This window comes from Mastigoproctus giganteus, chromosome 13, assembly GCF_048544385.1.
Source record: "Mastigoproctus giganteus isolate SK-2022 chromosome 13, ASM4854438v1, whole genome shotgun sequence".
In the NCBI taxonomy this organism is placed as follows: domain Eukaryota; kingdom Metazoa; phylum Arthropoda; class Arachnida; order Uropygi; family Thelyphonidae; genus Mastigoproctus; species Mastigoproctus giganteus.
Genome location: NC_143587.1, coordinates 134,172,394 through 134,195,306, shown reverse-complemented (window position 1 = coordinate 134,195,306; position 22,913 = coordinate 134,172,394). Strand labels below are relative to the sequence as shown.

Below are 22,913 nucleotides of genomic sequence, written 5' to 3'. Positions count from 1 at the left end.
TTTTTTTTTTTTTTTTGTCCGGTGTTCTGTCTTGGACCTTTAGGTACCTTCTGATGAAAACGCTCATCATTGTGATAAAATATATCTTGCATGAATGAAGTTTGTTTCATTATTCAATATACATCTTAAAGTCTACTTTCATGTGCAATGGTTTCTATCGATCATTTGACTTTTCTTGCTAGCTTAGAAATTACGGTACCATTTTGACATTCGTGAGCGATGTGCCTTTGGATTCTCTATAGCTTTCACCACCCGAAATTTCTTTTGAATCTCAAACATTCGATAAACAGGAAGATGTCCAGTCGCAGTTCATTAGGATAAGTACAACGTTCTTTAGATGTAATTGGCTAATGCCAGAACTTCCTATGATGACTGCTCTGTATGTCGGAAAAATAGAGTAGAAAATGATTTTTCTACACCAGGGAAACCTTGTTCGTTTATCCTATTGCTAAAAAGTATCTAGTTTTAAATATCTTTATTCCCAAAACTACTTGATGTATTAATTGTGCATTAAAGAGCTTTGTTTTCCTTCTGGAATAGTCATGATAGTCTACAAGAATTTGCTTTTATATATCGATAATTATAACGCCATACTTAAGGAGCAATAATATGTGTCCAATAAACTTACCAGTTGGTCGTTCATCTGAATTTTGTTGGGGCTAAATAGTGTGGAAACAAACCAATCGGGTTTGTCGTCCTTCACTTGGGACCACCAACCAGAAGAGTAGCTACTCAGTGACGTTATGCGTCTTACTGAGTTGTTATATTAGACGAATAGTGGCAAGATAAGAGCACCTGGATTGGCCCAGTTACTCTTACATTGAAATAAGAATATAACCTGCAAAGTTTAATTATGGGAATCCAACCATCCCTAATATCAGAAAGTGAGGTTAAGCGACAGTTTAGCCACATCTAAATGTTCGTATTCTATTCTATTCTATTATCTTCTCTTTTATTAGAAGTCTTTCATCCCTTAAAAATCTAATCGATCTTGATTCACGTGATCTGACATCAGTACGCTACTTTTTGTGATTATTTTATCAATTGGCCATGTTTATATCAATTCAACTAATTATGAAAATTGATATTATTTTTAATAAGCGTGTTTACGATTCCGGCATGGTATTAGCATATAATGAACTCTCATGAATAAATGACTATTTCTGTAAATTAAAGATTTTCTAAATTTCTTCTTACTGTTAACTTGCTACAAGAATTCGAAACGGCGATATTTGCACAAAACCCTCATTTCCGGTTTAATCTAAACCATAGAATGCAATAATTCCTTAAATTCCATTTTCCCTTTTATTTAACTATCCTGAAATTTTATACTGCATAAAGGAATTAAATTCACGCGTTCTTAGCCTCAACCAATTTCATGGCTGTGCCGAAGTGCTCCTCTGCTTGAAAATTTCATCTAATAAATTTTCATTGATAGCTCAAATAGAAGAAGCTTTAGTTCCCGATTCAAATATTGGCCATTCTTTTTTTAAATCCAGTGTTATTTTGCATCTTAACGTTCAATTTTATTTCCAATAACAGTGTGAACAGAAAAAATTCCTTCAACAACACAAAGGTCATCAGGATGCATACTTGAAAGCCGTGGCTTCAGTAAAGAAACAAAGAAAGAAAAACCGAAGTTCCAGATGTACAAATATTGACAAGGAAATAAAGGTAACTTTTTTTTTTCTTTCTTAATTATATACCCTAATAGGTTGTAGCGAGTATCTGTTTGAGTTTAATTTCCATGGCAGTAAAGTAAAATGTCAGAGGGTTAGTGCCTTCATTCAAGGAATCGCACTGAAATAATTAGGGTACGATATGAGATGTTTACTGATGGTACTCTTAGTCCTGGCGAAGAGCATTAAAATTTTAACGAATAAACACCGACAAATCCAAATTTGTGAAGTGTAAGTCTTAAACGAGAAACTTCGCTTGAAGTATGCGAGAGTTTCACAAGAGAGGTGCCAGAAATATTACTGTGGACAAATAAAAGTAACTGAATTAATTTTTGGATCACTAACTCTGCTCGTGAGTATTTATTCTAATAATTCAGGAATTATTAGAATAAATACTCTACATAAATATTAATAAGACTTAGACTTTTTTCCTGCGTGTTAAATTATTCAAATGAATTAAAATTACATTGTCCTCCTTCTTTACCGATCCGTTAAGAGAATGGTTAAAGAAATCGTTCAGGAAAGAAAACTGCAATATCGAGTTGAGGAAATAAGAGAGAGCCAATCAATGTATTGACTTTGAACGCTTTGCAAGAGCAAATACATTAACTCGATATGTTTCTTTTTCAGTATTTACTACTTTAAGATATTTCAAATGGAAAAAATTGGACACTTTTTTTTTTTTTTTTACCTTTTTTTAGAAATTCTATAATTGAATGAACAATCTTATTTTCTTCGTTCACCGTTGCCAGATAGAGGGTAGCGATTTCGATCGTTTATCTTAGTATAAAAAATTCATTAATTACATAACCAAGAAGTGGGAGGGGTAGGTCAGGTAAAATATTGAGTGAGAGGAAAAGGTCACACAAATATTAATAACGAGTTTTTCATTAAAAATGTGCATGAACAGCGTGGTTACGTAATAATGGGAATGAGGTGTTTTAAAGCTATTACGAGATAAAATTGCATTACAAAATTTGTGAATAGTTCCTAAAAGAAAAACAAATGTTGACAGAAGAATCGAAGTTTAATGTAATTCGTGACTTGTAACAAATTCTAAAACAACTCCAAATAAGAACGATTAGGCGTTCAGGAATAGCAAAAGCAATAGAAGATACTTTTCAGCCAGAAAAATTAAATATCTTCTTCCAGTCGCCTGACTTTTATATTAAGTATTGCATTATAGAAAGAGCAAGTCTGCGTACACTACCCTAGAGGACCACCGCTGCCAGACCAACCTAAATTCTTTCAAATAGTCGCACTACAAAGGCTATCACGAGCCTTATTACCATTCAGCTGCTTATAGACATAATGCCTTGGATTTTGTGGAACTTGGCATTTTGGAACTACTCCAAATAACCAAGTTAGATTTCTTGCTTCTAAAATTGCTTGCCCACAACGTTGTTTTGGTGAAGATGGGGTTTTCTTTTTCTCGTTTATCGCATTTTGTGAGAATCTCTTAATTCGTAAATAACGGAAACTCAAAGCGTTTAAATAGTCCAACTAGAAACGTATGTACTTTGGTGTACATTAGTAATACATATCTTCAAAAGAACTTCGTAATCATATTTTAATATATGTTATATTACATTAGAATTCTTCTCAAGAATTCTTACTAAAATAGAATTATTTTCTTATTTCTATTATTAGAATTCTTTTTAAGAAATAATTCCCGAATATTTTCTCCTCAGCATATGCAAACTTTAGAAGAAGAAAAGACTCGCTTGGATTGCTTCTGTGAACAAAATTTGAAACAGGTCAGCTTGTTAATTTAACTTAACATCTTTTATATTATTTCATTTTTGTTCTTTATTATAGTGGAAATCCACTGAATTTATATTCGACGACATAGTTTGTTGAACAGCTAATAGTTGGCTTAATTTTTTTTTTCAGGCAATCACTCAAGAGAGGCGAAGATTCGGATTTGTTTTGGAGCGTCAGTGTTCTCTCGCAAAGCATTATCTGGTGTACTACTCAAAGGTATTGATTTATTGCAATTCCAAACTTATGCATTTCATTCTTAAATCTTAACTCGTGAATTATAATTATGAAACTAGAGTTAAAAGTAGGATACATGGCCGTGTTTTACTCAACTTTTATGGGGTGTCTTGAATCCGCACAATGAAGCCTAGGCCTTTTCCTTATTCTGAGAGCAGCGAAATCAGAGGAGAGCAAAATGCTTGGTGTTAAAATTCATGTAACATAAAATAATCAAAGTACATTCAACAAAATAGGACAAACTAAATAGAAGTCTCCAAGTAGGGTGACCCAAACGTCTACCCATTCGAAAGGACTTTGTTTTTCAATATGTTTTTTTACGAAATATAGTGGAAGAACAACGATCAATCAGGTCCACCAGCAACTGAGAGAATGTTGTGAAAATGTTAAAGAAAATGCTAAAACTTTGACTCAAAGAGGTAGTCCGGAAAAAACTGATTCGTATTGTTTGGAATCTGTTTTGCAACAACTTTGCGAAGAAAACATTTGGGTTCAAGAGAATACGCCACGTAGCAAGGGAAATAAGGATTTTAAGAGATTTTTCTCAAGCCTCGTAATCTCGCGCTTCAAGGACATTAATTATCCGGTCCGATCTCTTGACTTATCAGCCACAAATTTTTCTTTGTGGTTACCTAAACAACACGTTTGTTAATGAACTACGAACGCTGAAAGATAACATTCGAACCAAAATTAATACCAGAGATATTGACCAAAGTTATGAGTGTCATCGTTAGAGCAAACATTTGCTATAAAATGAGCGACTTTTAAGATGATAGCTTCTGAAAAAACTAAGGAATTATGAAACAGGAGGTAATATTTCCTTGAAAAAAGACCAGTTTATTTTTTCATGATAAAATTCGTGAAAGAATACCTCGTTCATTCGTACTCTTATTTTCTTTAATATTTAGGTCTGCAACATTTTCAAAGTTTGCATAATTCACTTACCTAAAGAAGTTACACGTAGTCAAAACAACGAGTCCTTCACCGGAGAATTCAGAATGCAAAGTATAACTGTGTTCCGTCAAGGTAAATAAAAAAAATTCAAATTATTTCAACGGTGCTTGAGCTTATCGCCCATGTCTATATTGTCTATAGAAGCGTGTTCATGAGCTAATTTTCATTTCGTGCAAGCTGAAAAGCCGTACTCCTTCCGCCTGAGATCAGTTGACTCAGCTCCGATTGAAGAGGACTTTTGAAATGCCTCTTTAATGAGGGAAATCGAACGAATGTAGACAGCGATGTACTGTGCCAACTAAGCTACCATTTGGAGAGTGCTTGGAAAGCAGCATGACTTTATCTAGTACTCTATCTTATAAACTCTTCTGACCCTATGTGGCTGTACCCGGGTATAAACAGAATTCATTAGTAACAAACTTAAGTTTGTTCAATGCTACCTACAGCCTGAGACTGTGCTGTCCTTGTACAACTATGTTCGAGTTTTAATTTCATGCGAAAATTTTTTATAACGAAATTTTAAAGCTAACGAAAATTAATTTGATTCAATGTATTGCTAAAATCAGTTTCTAGAATACCGGCCTACTTACTGCTGTAATCAGCATACGCAGGTTTAGGTGAACCCATGTTCATCGGTCGTGTTATTTGATAATTCTAGAATTACATGTTTTTTTTAATGTTTGTAATTAGAACTCAAGTGCTTTGTGCACCTCGCCGTACTGTTTTTAAAATCAGTAGCTTCATTTTCAAGCTTCGTGAACGTAAGGCTCGCTGACTAATGAGCAAGTTCCAGCCTGTACATGCATTTCATTAATGCGAAATACGAAGTTTGCATATAGGATTAATTAGGGCCAACTTTGTTGGTTCGTTATATTTCCGTTGGGGGTTTAATTCTTTGACAATCAAACACGAATTCTTGTGTAATGTATAGTTTTTCTTTGTCTCCGGGGATGTATACATTTAAATCCACCGCACAGCTCTAATTAAGGTGATATAATCGATGAAGTCAACCAAATAGGAACCTTTTTCTTTTTTTTTTCTCGTGTGCTTCTTTTAGGACATGGGATTTATTTAATGAAATACTTTTCATTATTAATCTGCTTTCTAATTAAATGAGCTCGGAAAGTTTAGCCATAATATGACTTCTCCTTAAATGATTCCTTATTAACTTTCTAAAATCCATGGACTTAAATGTCTCGGTATCTGCTTTGTGCGGCATGAAACGAGCATAATGACCAACCAAAGGCTTCTTTCAGTGGGAAAGGATACAGGGGAAGTTAAATGCAATAGAACTGGAGGAGGTGCTAAAGAGAAAAACAGGACGAGGGATGAAATATCTTTGAGATGAGCAAAGGAGAAATAATGTGAATCTTCTCAGTTCGAATATTGACCCCATGAAACTTTAATCGCTTTAAATTTGTGTTTGAAGCAACTTTTAATGTTATTTTACTATTGCTTTAAATTGCTGTTTTCAGTTTCAAATAGCTTGAAAATTGCATCTTGTCTAAATGACGTAAAGTCGTTTAGATTGGAATGAATCCTGCTGATCTAATTCTACAGGATAGAATCCCATCGGCTGGTCTTCAGTCTTTTGAACAGATTACATGTTCATTTAGAAATCAACTAACCAATCAGAATTTCCCATTTGCATTGTAAAAATAATCATGCTTCTTGATTTTGAGCGCTAAATTTCATGCTGTTCATTTTTCAGGGACAAAATCTGCTACATCATCACTTGGAACAGTGGGAAGAAACTGCCAAGACTCGTGAGATGCTACCGGAATCTATAGAGAAATTATTTCCTTCTTCAAATGACGTTAGGGTAAGCATCCTTGGCAGTGTTTTGTTTCTTTCATTTATGACAAAACTACTAAAATTTCTTGAACTGGTCTTTACATTATTCCATGAATGATAGAATTCATGGAATAATCAAAGCGGAATAATCAATTTTCGAACAAACTTCGTTCAGGTTATAAAAGTTTAAATAGCTTCTGTCGTTGGTATAGTGGACCTCTGCAGAAAAATATGCAAAGCTATTGATTATATTACGTTTAATTTCTGTATGGGACAGTAGATATATTTTCGGTTGGATAACAATTCTTTACCTTCTGTTCCATGGGCTACCACTTCGTCTGCTCAATACACGATGCTTGAGAGAATATTCAAGCTTGTGGAATGTGTTTTTACAACACGAAGTTTTTCATCCCCATTGTTAATCAACAAAACATGTATCATCTTTTACATACTTACTTTGTACGAGTAAGAACCAAGAACGTTGATCACAAAATAAGTCCTTCCCCCAGTCCACCTGTCAAGTATCTCATCCAAAAAGAATGGAGACACTACACAATGCTTACCTTGAAGCCATTAGGTTAAATACTTTATTTTACGGCTTAATACTTAAAAGGGGAATTGACTAATTGCTTGCACGGACATTATTTATAAAAATAATTTCTGTATTACCATTACTACTTAAACATAAAGAAAAACAAAGTGAAATTTTAAAATTAAGTTCTCAAATACATGCACTGAGAAAATTATTGGAACTAGCTTTCAGAACGATCAGTAAGGAAACTAGACAGTTGATTAATTAGTCTAACTGGTTGAGTTTTGAATTATAGCACAGCTGGCCACGACTGAAGATAGTGCGTGTTTAGTTTCAGAATCACTGTAGAGAACTATTAGAATATACCCTGCTGAAAGCATTCCCCACTGCTTTATTTATTAATAAGGATAACGTTAATAGAGCATAATGAAGAGGTTGGATCCCCGTTGACCTTACCTGCTGCACGATAATGCGCAGTCTTAGCTGGTCTGCTTATTCGCATCTGAGTCTCGATCGATATAGGATGCTTGTACTGATGAGAGAGCACGTCTTTGGCAATGTCCAGAACATAGCGGCAGATGGCTGATAAGCTTTGTTTGCTTTAAGTGTTCCCTGAAGTAATTACTTAATATATATTTGTTGATACTAAACATAGTGAATAAACATCACTATTTTTCTTTTCACGCATTTGGAAAGCAGTTGACTCTTGTCACTACCATAAAACAAGTAAAGATCAGGAAGAAAGTTCTGCGAACCAGGTTTTTCAGTTGTAAAAATTGATTGTACCATTTTCAATTTTGGTCACAAGTTGCAATATTAATTGCACAAGAAGTACTCTGCAATTACGGAATATTTCTTCGAATGACTGCCATATTTTGGAACGCTTTCTGGAATTCATTGGTTTAATTTATCGCCTTACTTAGATTAATTACGAGTTCAATATGCTGGTTAATATTACTTTCCTTAGCATAGTGTGGAATTCCGAACTGGTGCCAAATTAGTGAGGCTCATTCTTACCATGTAATATAAAATACTTCAAAAAAAATTGAAGTCATTTTGTAATGACTGTTCCAGAAGCACGTTTTTCTTAGATGCATTTTGCTGTTTGCATGACTTCATTGTATGCCAAATTGGTCCAATTCACCACTGTGTGTAGGAGAACATTAGTCGAATATTTATTAGTCAATAAAAGATAGAACATTAAATTAGCATAGAACCGTACCTCTGGGGATGAAGTCAACACCTTACAGTTGTTCGGGATGGAAGTTGGCGTTATCAACTGCTGGGGTAATATTGTGACAGTTAATAAAGTTTATTGTATATTACTCTCCTGCGTGAGATCTGCTGATTAGAGCTCTGATCGAACCTTCAAATTCGTCTGATCTGACTGGATTCGGACTAGAGCCTCTCAGCGAGTGAAAAGTTGAGAAACAGTACACTGTTGCTGATGCAAAATAACAATAGTAGCGATTACTATCATTCATCATTATCCTTCTACACAATGTGAAAATGGCTTGTGCTCAAATCCCGGAAAGAGTAACAATTCTTGTTGAATTTTTCCCACACACTAGTCGAATTAGTCTGATTCTTGAAAACCCCCAGAAACAATCAATTAATGTGTTTTGTTGATCCAACAAAAACAAATTAATAAATGCAACTTGCAAATACTGTATAACAGACTGAAGTCTCGTAGCCTTCGTTGCTTTGGCGAACAAACAGCATACCCTTCTTACCAAACTAAGCCAACCTAATTACAGTGCACTAAATCACTCCACTAAGATCAACCACCAGAAATGCAGTTTATCTTTCAGTGGTAAAATGAATCTGGTTTAGAATATTAATCTTCCGTGATCTTTTCTTTTGAAAAAAGGTAACGGAAAAACGTAATTAACGCATTATACTTAGTGGATGCATCACTTAACAAAATAAATTCCATTTTCTGAACCTAATTGAATTTCTATTTCTGTTAGGATGTAAGCGCTGCAAGTTTAATTCATGTAATCCAAAATTTAAGATAGTTATGTTAAATCATTTATGTAAAAAAAAATCGTTGAAATTGTTAATTGTCTTGCAGTTATCTTTCTTGTACAAGGAACATCTGATAAGTAACTATTTCCATGTGACTCCTGAAAAAATGTCATTCTAATGCGAAGCTTAATGTCTTTCTCTTTCCTTTCAGGTGAAGAATGACTATTATGGGATAGCCGTTTAAACAACAGGAGCATTATCACAATAAAATTTTCACGCGAAGTTAATCACCACGAGTTCAGTGAAAGTTAAGAATAAATGTGGTAGACCTTGAACATAGATGGAAGAAAACGTTGAAGTTGCCCAATCAGTGGTCACCCTCAATCCAAATGTATAATACGTCCGATAATACAGTTGGAAAAGTAACGAATCACAGTCCATACTGTGTTGAAAAAGGAACATTCTACTGAAGACAGAATTAAACACTTCCAAAAATTGTCGAGTCGCGCTTAATTACTTGTCAGAATTCAAGACTGACAGACCCATGGTAAGGGCAAATGATACAAAGAAGCGGACTTTTTCTGCATTAGCCAAAAAAAAAAAAAAAAAACGGAAATTCATACTACTGTATTTCCATTATAACCATAAAATTCCGCTTTGAATTTAGTCAGATTCACTGCAAAGTTGGGAGGAAACTTATTCAGCCAACCCACTGCCCATAGATGAAACTTTATGAGAATCATGTCTTCTCTTATTCCCCGAAATTTGTGCCCCTGCTTTTTGTCTGATCTAAATGGGCAGAGAGACCTTCCCCATTCGTTTTACTCAACGTCTTAAGCGCCATCGCCTTGTATAGCTTGCTGTACTCCTATAGGAATAGGAGTACAGCAAGTCACTATGTACCTTTCTTGCCTCCTATTTATGGGAACAGAAAATCATATCGGATTGAATCTGTCTCTTTGAAACCGTTTTAGCTCCTCTTTTCATTAGCTTTATGCGTGAATCCAGGTTTTCTATTTGCCAAGAATTTGCTAACAGATTTTTCCACGGGAATAAGCATACTATGATCTGATCAACAATATCCTCCGGTTGGATATTGTAGTGATTGGCCAAAAGCATATCTTACAGCATATGCTGTAAGATAACTTTTGTCCAATCACTTCACACTGAAAAAAATTCAATGGTGCATTAACCCGTTTCTATTCGAAATAAATTAGAGTGAGGGTTTCAGTGAGCTCACCTTCTCCCTAATTTATCTCGAATAGAAACTATTATGATCCGAGTTCGCCGTATCATACGATATCCGAGCAAAAGGAGGCTAATCTGGCTGCTCCTCCTCAACACCCCCGGAGAAAATGAAGTGGCATTCATTCATTCTTCCAATTACCATACTAGTTGTCCGTACGTCGTGGACAATTCCTTTTCTGGAAGGTGGCAGATTGCCTGGATCAACTGACTGCACTCCTTAGAGTTAAAATCCGTTGCTTTTGACTTCGTACAAAAATAATCCAACGATTTTTGTCGATAGGGAATTTTTTTTTTTTTTTTTTTTTTTACTTCTATTCTTATACTCGGTTCGTATTTACTTACACTATGATATTCTGTTGCCCCCTAGATATTCTAATTCAATCGTATCCAGCTTAACCGGCTCATTTTATAATATCCTTGAATGTGTCTATTTTCAGGTACAAATTGGCAACGAATATGCATCTTCCGGAATTCTAGTGGGTATGAATTCGGAAACGAACCTCCGTCTCCCGCCAGCAGCAAGCGGCATGAGAAAAACCAGAAGCATCGATGCAAGTTGTTTGGATTTAAGAGAGCTTGCCGAAATGCCATTTCCCAGGCCTCTGTCCAGGGCGAAGTCCGATTTCAATCTTGCCTCTTCAAGTGCTAGCCTTGTTTCTAGCGAGTATGGTAAGGTAATATTCTGTGTTTCAAATTGGCGTTGTTTTTGTTTCCAAAATTAGAAATATGCAGACGCACATGTTGAACACTTAAGTGTCTCCATCCCATTAAGGGCTAATAGTCACTGTTTTTCTAGTGCCTCTCCGACCTAAAAGTATGGTGGACCCTGACGGCAAATCTTCCCGTCGTCACGTGAGGGCGATGTACTCTTATTTATCGAGTGGCGAACATCAGTTGAGCTTTCACGAAGGGGACGTCATTGCTTTAATAGGGGAGAGAAATAAAGGATGGCAGTATGGAGAAAACCTCAGGAATCTCAGGTGAGAACATTGGCAGATATAAATTAATTATTTACGAATTATAATTCTTTTTTAACTACATCATTGCTTCCTGCAGGTGTCTGCCTTAGCTTGGAACAGTCACGCATATTGTTCTAAGTCGTGCACACGACCAATCAAGTTAGCTTTCATATCCGTTTTATTTAAATTGTACGTGCTTCAGTCACGTGGATTTTTGTTTTGAAACTTGATGAAACTTTTTTTTGAAACTTGATGTTTCAGTAAAATGGATCTACATAAGGAACGGCAGGTTCGTAAATATAAGGTTTCTGACGAATATCTGAATCTCTTTGGCCTTGCCTTGTAAAGCTTAATAATGGTCTTAATCTCGTTTGTGCTAGTTTTTGTGCATCTTTATTTATTAACAAGGGCTCAAAACTGTAAAAAACTGATTTTGAAGTAACGTTGTGCAATCGTAATTTTGTTTCATTTGTTTTTCGAAGTGGCGTTTAATCGTTCCGTTCGTTTTGTTATATTTTTATAGTTTAGTGCGCATGTCTTTCCTTTCATTTGATATTAAATTTCCCAAATAGGTGAAATTATGCAGTTTTAATAACTTATTTTAAAATTCAAATATTACTCGATAGATGGCAGCACACTAATGGATTTTCCGGTTGTATATTTAGTGTATTGAATCCCAAAGATCGACAGTCCACTTAACTTAACCATAGTTAGTTCTGTTTATGTACTACAGCATAACCAAAGGTCAGGAGTGTACAGCAAATTATTTTGACAAGAATACAGTCAATTATCGTTCTTAGTAAAGTGGACTCAAACCACGGTTAACGCGTGCGCTCCTGCACTATGGCGCTTAACTACTCGGGCTACTTCGGTATCTGAGGAAGATAAACAAAGACCATTGCTTGTCTTAGTTATGCGCAGAGTGCAAATAGTTTTCTGGATGTTGTCGTATATTATTAGTGTAAGATATAATGCTTTATATATTAATGAATATGGTTTATTTTCTCGTCTGTTACGCATCCAATGGGAAGGGATCCTCAATGGGATATGAGTTAACCATTTTCTTAAAATATTGAATCAGTGTCAAGATAAACTTTTTAATTTAGAACTCAGAAAACCTACATAATTACGAACAATGACGCCCATACTGTTTGCTCGAATTACAAATATGAGCATTGGTGTTTGCGCATATTAGTTTTCTGTGCGGAAGATCTGGCTTTGGGGCATCGGACTTGTTAAATCATCGAAATCCTCTGTATCGTGAATAATCTGAAGATTTTTCTATTTCTTTAATCATCGTTAACAATTTCTAAACTTCTTTCAAAACTTTTCCTCGTGTTCTTTGTTTTTCCTCCTCAGGCAGTGAAAGCAAACCACAACGATGTTTTGTACGTACTAGTTGAAGAAAGTGAATACTGTACTTGAGTCTAAAGGACCTTCACTCGTAATCAAAAGTCGTCCTAATTGAGACTTTCAACTGGCCTATACTTCGAAATAATTCATCTCTAAAATAAAGCAATACCCTACGATGCAGCAAGTGGGGGGGAAAGACAGGCAGGCAGTGAAAACACTTTTTCAAACAGTGATTTATTTATTTTTTCTAGGTGCTGATTATTAATTGTTTGATTTTTAATCCTTCCGTTTATAAAATGGCTTATCCTCCGTGGCAATATTGTTGTTTGGTCACTTTGCACTCGTTTGGAGAACTAGGTTCGGAGGCCACAGGGATTCGAAGTCCTCTTCAGTGGTCTATAGTCTGCCGTCCTCAAGCACAGGGAGTAAAAGTTTGTCAAAGTCATTCCGCCCCTCCCCCTTGCACAAACTTGAAAACAGACTCCCAATATGGCTCGAGATGCTGATGTACCGTAAAAGAATAGCATAATGGCCCTTAACGGACGCAGACAGAAATCACATCTTCAAACGAAGCCGATTTTCTTAACTTTTTCCATATCAATTTTATTATTAACTGTTCGAAGCAATTTTCAAAGTTATATAATATTTCCGACCATTTAAAAAAAAATTGTGCGCTTATTCAATTTCTCTATATTTTATAGGTCTGGATGGTTTCCAATTGCTTATACGCAGAATGTTGACTTCAGTAAAAGTGAAGATGACTCTGTAAGGTAAGACTTCTTTATTGTCCTATTCTTGAATTTTCACTCTCGTAAAAATACTTGGGTTAAGGGTTTAAACACAGCAGACAAATTTTGCATGGAAGAATTTTTTAATCTAGAGGGATTTCAGTTCGTTTGTACATAATTCTCATAAGCCATTGGGGCATACGTTGTTGAAATAATTACTACCGAATTGTTTGGGCACGCCCTGTACACAATTACTTTGTCATTTGCACTCATTCAGTCCGAAGTGACATTAAGTCGGCGAAGCCTGATGCATTTCCCATACTCTCCTCTCTAATTACAACAGTTAATATGAAACTGTGGTGTTAAGGTGTGAAGAATAAAGATCATTAGTATAAGGGGAAGAAATTACGCCAGGCTAGTGTTTTCAGTTATCGATTTTGCTACTACTGACCTTTCAGGGAATTCGTCCTCGGATGGAACTACTGATGCTCTAATGTCCTTTTGATTTAAAAAAAAAAAAAAAAAACAGTGGAGATGAAAGATTTGACAGTAATTCCTTTGTTCCAGTTATTGTTCAATAGCTCCAACAATTCTGAAAGCACTTGTTACTTCCTTGTCTACTAGGATATTTCTTGTATATTGCGGTCTTCCGACGAACCCAGTGGTCTCACAGCAGTTATGTTCGCGCATCATTTGTGAAAGTGACAGTCCGTGTTAATTTACCTCAAATCTTAGTTCCTTTTGCTGATCTGGTTTTCTTTCTATATATTGCAACTGCAGAAACTTAAACCAGCAAGTGTTGAGTTGAACAGAATTACTTTCTATCCTATGTTCATTCTACGTCAGCATCAACGCACATGAGCGAACAGTAGATGCTAGTCCTCAATCATAAAGCAGACAGATTTTCTTGTAAGTAAATAAAGATTCCTCAAAAGAATACAACGTCAATTATGCAACTGCAGTTCAAATTCACTTCCACTGTTAGCCACCTGATGTGCTATGTTAAAGTTGTTGCCTCCAAAACACTTGTACGAGGTCCACCGTCAACGGATGTTCCACTTGAATTCCCATCTCCTGACTTTCTCCTGTTGTTAACAATCCAATCTTCAGCTTTGCAATGCTTTTTACTCACATTCAATTATTCCTATCACTCTTCAGTGCTGCAGTTTACTACGCAAACCATCGATGTCCCCTCAACGGACAACTTCCACAACTATTCGGCCACCGACGCTGTCACTCTGAATTGGAGTGTAGGCATTGTAATGCCAGGCCATGTTCGTAAATCTCCAACCACATTCTTCGACTGTTGTCCGCCTTCTGATTGCCCTATCTAATTTATTCTTTAACCAATTTTCGAACATGCCATTAAAAAATAATAATAAATAAACTTTATTAGAGCCGAAAACTGCCGATACTTAATATCTATTTCCTCGCATATAGAATCAAGTCGGGTTACTCATGTAATATGAGATAATTGGCCGAAAGCTACTGAGTAGCTATTTTTAAATTTAACTGTGGATTGAAAGTAGTTAAAATTACTGTATAAAATTAGACTGGTCTCATCTCCGAGGATATGAGATCAGTCTGGTTCAATCTCCTGTTCAACTTTAAGTAGTTTATAGACCGCATCAAAGTTAAATAACAGCGGACACAGACAAGAACCCTGCGGAACTCAAGTGTTAAAAAAAATTAAATGGGTGATTTGATCACTTTGAAAGAGTTAACCAAGACAGTAAAGTCTTATAGATATTGTAACTCCGAAATTATCAAGTCCTAGTATTAGAGCTGTGTACTTACCAATTTACGAAAACAGTGCGCTTTACAAACATTAAATAGCCAGTCACGAGTCCATATCCACGTGAATATGTACAAATCAATGCGGATTAGAATCGGTGAATTTTTCCCTCTTTCTTATTAATGGGCACGACCTTCCCTCGCTATTTAATTTTGTGTGGCCACTGTTTGTCCAAGTTGATGTTGGAATGGAGAAAGTTTGTTTCTTTTTCTTAATTCTTAGCATTACTTTCTGTTACACTTCAATTGATTATTTACTTAAGTTTTATTTCAACAGTATGGAATCGGTGGGCTTTCACAAGAATTTTTTATAATATGCTTATAGCTACTTTCTAGTAAGTGTATGTCAGTTTTTTTCCCAGGTGGAGCCTGAAATTTATTCCGCTCGTGTACATTCAAGTTACTTTTAACATAGTATATTTTAGCCCTTATTTTTTACCTTCAACAGTTCAAAAATTTCACTTCCTATTGTTAAGGATGAACATCTCTGTAGGAACAAGTTCATTCTACTACAGTAATGATCTTGTTTCCCTTAGCAGAATCCATTCTGTTCATCAGTTGACTCTCCCATCGTCTAAGATCATTATAAAAATCCAGTCTATTACAAAATTAGGAAATGTAATCCACTTAATCTTGGGGGGTGGGGGAAAGCATGATCATTCTTTTTGGAATGATAGAAAATCATATTTCTATAAAGTTAGCATTAGTTTCAAATTGGGTGAAAATGTTTCTTGTTTTGTTTTTTTAAATTCCGGTTCTGACTTTCTTCTCCAGAAGAAGAATACCGGATCGTGATAATTGAGAATTTACAGTGCAGAAAATGTCAACGTTAGACTGTAGAAGAGAAAAAAAAAAAAAAAGAAAACGTGGAAGAAATGCTTATTTGAATAAGTCTTCAAAATGAATATAAGTGGAATTGCTAGTTTCACTCGAACATGAGCTTCTTTCGAAGTGTTATTTCACTTTCATTCTTGCGAAATTGGGTTTTCCAAATAGAGATTCAGATGTTAAAACTTCGCCCTTAAGGAAGTAAAATGAAATGTGAAACTGGCGTCGCTTCTGAGACGAACACTCACAGAAAAAACCTTTCCGAATTTTTTTACTTGTATCGAAGTAACCTTTTGAATCAGCTTCAAAGCAGCTGAGATCAATAGATTGAAAACGCAACGTTATAAATATTTCTGTTAACTGTCCCTAAGCACGCACTCATAACTGTAAGTGTATTATGTCTACGTTTATGGGCCTGTTTGCATGTTGTGCAAGCTGAAAAACCGAGAAACTAACGGAACCCTACTCCCTTTGCTTGAGATTGGCCAAGTACAGCCTCGATCGGCAAGGACTTTAGAAATTCCTCCAGTCTTCCACGGGAATCGAACCCAGTCCTTTCTAAACGAATGGCACACGATGATCTAAACGAGTGGCACACAATGATGAATCGTGCTGACTAGGCTCCCACGGAGAAGCCAACAAAAAAATAATAATTTTGCGCACTGATTAAAATGTAACTTTAAGATGGAACTGCAAGCGGCTCTTGTTTCATAGTGCTTTTCTAAATAAAAATAAGTGTAAAGCAGACTAATCCAAGTCCATCTGCAATAAAAATGCGCTTGACCATTAACCTAATATGATTAAAGTCTCGAGTTCTTTAGTATTTTGTAAGAATCTACGTTTGGTGTAATCAAAACGAAACTGTTTTGTTAGTTGTGGAAATTAAGAACTAAATTTGTTGAAAATGGTATTAAAAACTTTAAGCAGTTTTTACTTATTTCTTTCTAAATTTGATTTCCCAAATCGCTTCCATCCCTCATTAGCTTTTGTTGTTTCTTCCCATCCTTAGCAATTCTGGCCGCCAACGCCATTCCACTGACCTATCCTCCCCAGTGACCTATAGTGATCTTGGAGTTTCCCGAAGCAGAACCATTCCAAATATTCGTCCCTATTGCAGTAACTATGCCTCCATTTTTGTAGGCGAAAATCCACTACCTCCACCACCAAATGTACAACGCCCTCTGTCCACATTTGCAGATACCTTTGCCGCAAGACCCTTGGACTTCCCTAAGGTATTACATGTGTGCGCTAATGTTGCAAATACTATCTTTTCCTTTTCAGAACTGTCTGCATTAATACACTAATAACGCATTCATTCAATTATGAACGTTGTTGATGGTCTTTGAATATTATTTTTAGGTTATGGCTTAAAATATATATTTTATCTCAATGCCAGGCTACATTAAATTTAACCTGGCATTAACACACCTTGCACTGTTTTAGCTATGAGTGTTTTCGAAGTAAAAAGTGGGACTTATTTGGTTCCACTTTTTACTTCGAAAAAAACTGCATTATTAGATGTAAAAGCAGTTACCAATATGCTAGTAGATGCAGATAAATTTGTCATCCTGCTTATCACCACTGCTTTTTTACTGACTTCCTGAAGTGGCTTAAAATACTTGCAACCTCAAACAAAACGAGATGATCATAAAGTAACTTGCATTTTAAAGTTTATTCTTCATACAGGAAAGCAAAATAACCAAGCTGTATAACGAGGCCAAAGTCTGCTCTTGTTTTTCAGCTCTTTGGAAATTAACTTTTGTTTAGTCGGAAAAGTTATTCTCTCTTTGGGACAATTCATTTCTCATGCCCACTATTATCAAAATAGTAATAACGCTGTGGCTGCCCTCAAATCTGAATGAAAAAAATGAAGTCCTTACTCAGTTCAATCCGTGAAGGCACTGATATCGAAGTTCAAATACTAAATGTTCAAAAGAGCTGTTTCTCGATACAGAAATGGCTGAGACAAGCCGAAATGAATAATATAATCCAAGTTCCTGGGACTGCACCCTTTTAAGTTAAAAACAGTTCGAGTTTGTTGCCCTCTGATCAATTGTCCCAATTTCGCGCACCTGTGTACCGGCTCAACTTGAATATGATCAGTGGATATATTGCGTGTTTTGTCTTCAGAAGTGCGATTTGGCTTCATGGCGCTACTAATACGCATAACTGCATTGAGTGGTTTGGAAAAAAAAAAAAAACCTACACCTAGTAGTAACTCTCTCAAACCTTTTATATAATTAAAAGGTAAGAGTGTGGTGTGGTTTCACATTCATTCACTTTCGTAACTGTACACTATTTATTTATTTATTTTCATCTCAAAGGAATTTTCCATGAACACTATTGTGAATTCCAGGATATGCGGAAAATTTTCTTGGGAAATATTGCCATTTTGGAGAGGGACGGATATTTATATCTAGATTCTTTCAACAGAGTGAGGTGTCTCCTGAGTTGCTGCATTTTCAAGAGAACATTTTGGTAGAAGAAACATGGGTAAAACTTTTGAAACGGTTTCTATGTCGTAGTCCAGATTTGATCGCTCTGATTACTAGTATCGGCCTTATCTAAAAAAAAGCTGCCTCTACGAGTGCGATTCAAAGGTTTCCAACAACGACGAAAAATTGTCTCGAGGTTGGCTTTCCTCAGCTGTTCAAAATTTCATTATTCGGATTGGGACCATCACTCCAGAAGGATGAATGAGTCATGAATCGGGAATGCCCTTTATCAGAAGGACGAATGAAATATCTGTAGTCATGGAAATTGAGACTCGTACAATAAAACCAGAGTGTAAACTTATTTTCTTTTTACGTAAATCTATGCTTATGTTAACCTGGCAGTGATGGCATCCGTAACTGTTACAAAAGCAATGGTACTAAACCTGACAGGTGTAAACTTTCTTTTTAATTTCTAGAAAAAGTTTATGAACCTTTTAAATTCGGCTTGGAGTTTACCAATATTTCATTTTTTCATAATGGATTACGATACTTATTATATTGGTTAGGGAAGGACGTTACGTGGTTTCTATCCATTTAAATTATAATATATCTAAATTACGACTCTTATACCACGTGGAGTTTTAATATATTTTGTTTAGGTGTTACCTAAACTAATATACATTGAGTAACATTTTGGGTATCTTGCCGATACCCATCATCAGACTTACTGTTGGGAGACAAAAATAACTTTTTTACATTGAGAAGATCTAAATAACAATCAACTGAGATGCATTTACATATGTTCAATTCTAATTTACAGAAAATAGATAAAGTTCTAGGTTATAATAGCAAATTAGAAATTAGCATATCTAAGTTATCATTACGATCTAAAGTAGCAATTCTATGTTACAGTTATGTTATAATGAGCTATTTTCAGTTGCATTACGGTTAACCTATTTTTAATTAAATAAATAAACTTCTTACCTGCTGACCGAATTCAGGATAGCCGAGTGGTCAGGAGCGGGAGTGCAGTAGCACACGCTCTTTGAGTAGACCGGGGTTCAAGCCCCTGACTGCTGAATGCCAACCCGCACTGGACCAGCGTGGCAGATTATGGTCCATTTCCCTCAGCATGAATTGTTGAGGAGGCTTCCATCCTGCAGTGGGTTGGTAATGGTTGCACTTTACTTTTATATGAATACCTTGCCTATAAAAAAATATTGCTGATTGGGCCTTTTGCCCATTTAGGTCTGAGCGTCCGACAGGAGGATTCGGTCAGCAGGTAAGAAATTTATTTAATTAAAAATAGGTTAACCGTAATGCAACTGAAAACGCTCATTGTAACATAGTTTGCAGCTAAAATATGTTCCTTTGCCACCTCGACTACGCAATTAACTTAGTACTATACAGTTAACAAACCAACTCGGCATACAAATATTACTTGAGTCGATTAGCTGGAAGCATCCAGCAGCAAGATGTTAACTGGAACAGTATCCCTGTCCTGCTTCAGGAAAACGTTGAGGATCTGAAATAGGATGACAGAAATCCATACCTCACCAAATCTAGAGAAACTTGTCCGATTCATGCTATAGAAGAGCAGTAGCTGCGCGGTTCTCTCAAGACTTGTAGTGCCAGGTCCGCGCACCTTGTGCTTAAGTTACACACGTCTCAGTTATACAATTAGGATATGCAATTATTGTATCGGTCCTAATGAGCGTAATAGTAAGTGTTCCTTTATATGAGCAGTCTTTGCATTAACCTTTAACATCTTAATGTAAAGATGTTAAAAACAATAGCACATCTTAATAATGTGCTTGAAAATATACTTTCTTCCCGGCTGAAGAACAGTCCGTGCTACTATAAACTATTCTCATTATTTTTGAAATGTATATCGACTATTTTTAAAGCTGTCTACTGTGTAGATTGTTAGTGTCAGCCTGTTATGTCTAATACAATATTGTACTCAAGAACCTAATGTCAGTGTTGTAATATAAATGTTTTAAATATTAAATGCATTTATACTTTAATAAACGTAAAACCATTGTCACTCTAAAGGGCGTCTGGCCTCTATCAATGCAATAGCCATGGTAAAAGGCAAATATTTACAACAGAAGTGAATTGTTTATATTCACAGGTTTTAAGGACGAGTGGAGAAATTTCGCCAGTTTCTGGAAAATTAATGGCATCAGAGTTGTTTAGAATTGTAAAATCCTTGTAGGAAGACCAAGTTTACGCAGCTTCACCACAATTCAATTTATCGTGGAATTTACATGCAGCTTCTTAAAAGAACGAGCGCATGTGCAAAATAAATCTCCGTTATATTTTCTGTCTCATAAATTCGATGGTTTATTGACCATTTGAAAACTTTCTCACTTGCTCTGCCAGAGCAAAATTAATAAGCAAGCTACTGTTAATCCTTAACACTAAGGGTATTAAAGAGTCGTTTCTGTTTGGGGAATTATACCAGTTTGGATCCCATTAGGCCTTTTAGCAATCTCTTCAGATCCAGAAGAAATTCAGACTATTTCTGATTTAGAAATCTTATGATTATTTGTTCCATCTGAGTCAAACAGAAGCGCATTTGACATAACATTTTAGGTAGCGAAATTATAATCGTGGTGAGTAGGTTGACTTTAACCATTGCTTATGTTTACTAGCCACTGTTCAGTTTGGCAGATAGTTTAAATTTTGTACCAAGAATGGAATTAATATTGTAAATGCAGTTTGCTAAATAATACATTATAAAAAAAAGTTCAGAAAACAATCGTAGGTTAATTAGTTTTGAACTAGGTTATCCCACACAGTTTTTTATTTGTGAATGGCATTTAACAATCTTCCCTCAATTAATTATTCTGTTTATTTCCAGCTCTGCCCGGTTACCTCTTCCAGCAAACCGCAAACGGTTCCTCCTACACCGACAACCCCATTGGATTTATGTCCCGCCCCCGCCCCATCTGCTACCACCCCTACCGGACAAATGATGCTCGATCCCTCCTCTACATCTTTTCCTCCCCCTCGACGATCCTTAACTTCTCCATTACCCCTACCCCACCCAACTCCTCACCTTCCAGTGTCCAGCAGTCTCCATAGTAGCAATGACAGTGGGTTCTGTAATGACGCCGGACCTCAGGGGATTCCTGTGATCAAGGGGGAAGGAGAGGATGAGAGACCAAGGTAATGACAGCAACTACATCGGTACTAAATATCCCTTAAAGGGCGAGTAATGTTCTTTATGCAAAAATGAGAATGAACGCATGAATAACATTTCTAATATTACTCTGTGTAATATTACTAAAAGTCTTGAAATTGTCATAATTTCACCTTAAAAAAGAATTACTTTACCAGTTATAGGATGGATCCACTGCTAATTTCACTTGTTTTCGTTACGAATTTCAGGGATAACGTTTTTGCCTCCGTCAAGTTGCGAAAAGTTGTTACCAACGATCGTTCGGCCCCTATGATCACCTAGCTGTCAAGCGGATCGCTCTGTACATTTATTTTGATCAAAGTCTCCTTGTTGCCTGAAGAACGGATGGCCGTTCTTTGTACATAAACCTGGTTATTGATATTTTGTCTATAAAGGTCCCACTTATGAAGTTGTAAATCTTAGTTAATGGAATAAGATGTTGAATAAAATGGAATAAAGAGTATTTAAGGTGCTTGGATATTTTCTTAATTATTTAAGAACAATTTCACCACGAAAATGCTAGTGAATAAATATCGTCGAATGCAAATCTATTCTAGACTAATCACAAACACGAAAGAAAACTTGCTTAACTTGGAAATCTTATTTAAATATTCAAAGCACCTCTGATTATAATCAAATAATTTTTCGTTAGCAAGAGGTCTGTAAAGTGCAATTATGTATTAATGATAATTCACAAGAAAAATTAATATTAAATTTAAAGAAATGCTCACTGTAGGTTTTAAAATTGATTTACCTTATTGGAACAAATTTAACCCAATGATATTTGATTCCAAATATCATTGGAACCAAAAAAATAGGTAAATAAAAGTTAAATTTTCGTTAAAAGGTTTTTCAGCATGCTTAAATTCTACTTGATAGTTGAACTAAAATATTTTGTTCAAGAAAGCAAATTATATGGTTTAGGATGCATTATTAAATCTTGTCTTTAGTTTCTACCGAATCCATTCTTGTATTCGTAATTCTTCCTACGGATCCACGCGCATAATTCCATGTATTTAATAAACGATTGTAAATCAGGACCTTTCAGACACACGAAATAGAGAAACCGCAAATCAAAACATTAAAGGATGGAATGAAATAAGTCATTTGTTCCGGTATGTTCGAAATCCAAGGCCTGAAATGAACTGGAGTAAATTTATTGGAAACTTCAAAACTTCACGAATTTAATTTTCAAATATCTCACGAAAAGCATCGTTGCACGTTAGCTCTTCCTACAGAGTAAACCTAGTCTAAATGTTTAATACATGATTGAAATGCACAGGACACAACCGGAATAAAATGTTTCGTGACTGTTATGTCACCAATTCCATTGCTGATATTGAAAGAATCGATAATCGTAATTACTTGTACAAACAGCACTACGTGCGGTAGCAACACTCCAGGCGAACTTTGCGACTTACTCGCAGACGCAAGCAACAAATAAGTACTTATTGAT

The 22,913-nt window shown here is 35.7% G+C and overlaps 1 protein-coding gene across 1 annotated transcript in view; it reads left to right on the top strand.

Moving 5' to 3' along the window:
- LOC150076456 (BAR/IMD domain-containing adapter protein 2-like) overlaps nucleotides 1-21,851 on the top strand; it is an 89,602-nt gene extending 67,751 nt beyond the window's left edge. The window contains exons 6-15 of the mRNA XM_090387180.1: nucleotides 1,543-1,674; nucleotides 3,371-3,436; nucleotides 3,573-3,659; nucleotides 6,343-6,453; nucleotides 10,611-10,842; nucleotides 10,970-11,153; nucleotides 13,187-13,255; nucleotides 16,845-17,067; nucleotides 21,137-21,444; nucleotides 21,667-21,851. Coding sequence (XP_090243306.1) covers nucleotides 1,543-1,674; nucleotides 3,371-3,436; nucleotides 3,573-3,659; nucleotides 6,343-6,453; nucleotides 10,611-10,842; nucleotides 10,970-11,153; nucleotides 13,187-13,255; nucleotides 16,845-17,067; nucleotides 21,137-21,444; nucleotides 21,667-21,739 — 1,485 coding nt within the window. The 3' untranslated portion in view covers nucleotides 21,740-21,851. The remainder of the gene's footprint in view (nucleotides 1-1,542; nucleotides 1,675-3,370; nucleotides 3,437-3,572; nucleotides 3,660-6,342; nucleotides 6,454-10,610; nucleotides 10,843-10,969; nucleotides 11,154-13,186; nucleotides 13,256-16,844; nucleotides 17,068-21,136; nucleotides 21,445-21,666) is intronic.
- The last annotated feature ends 1,062 nt before the right edge of the window (nucleotides 21,852-22,913 follow it).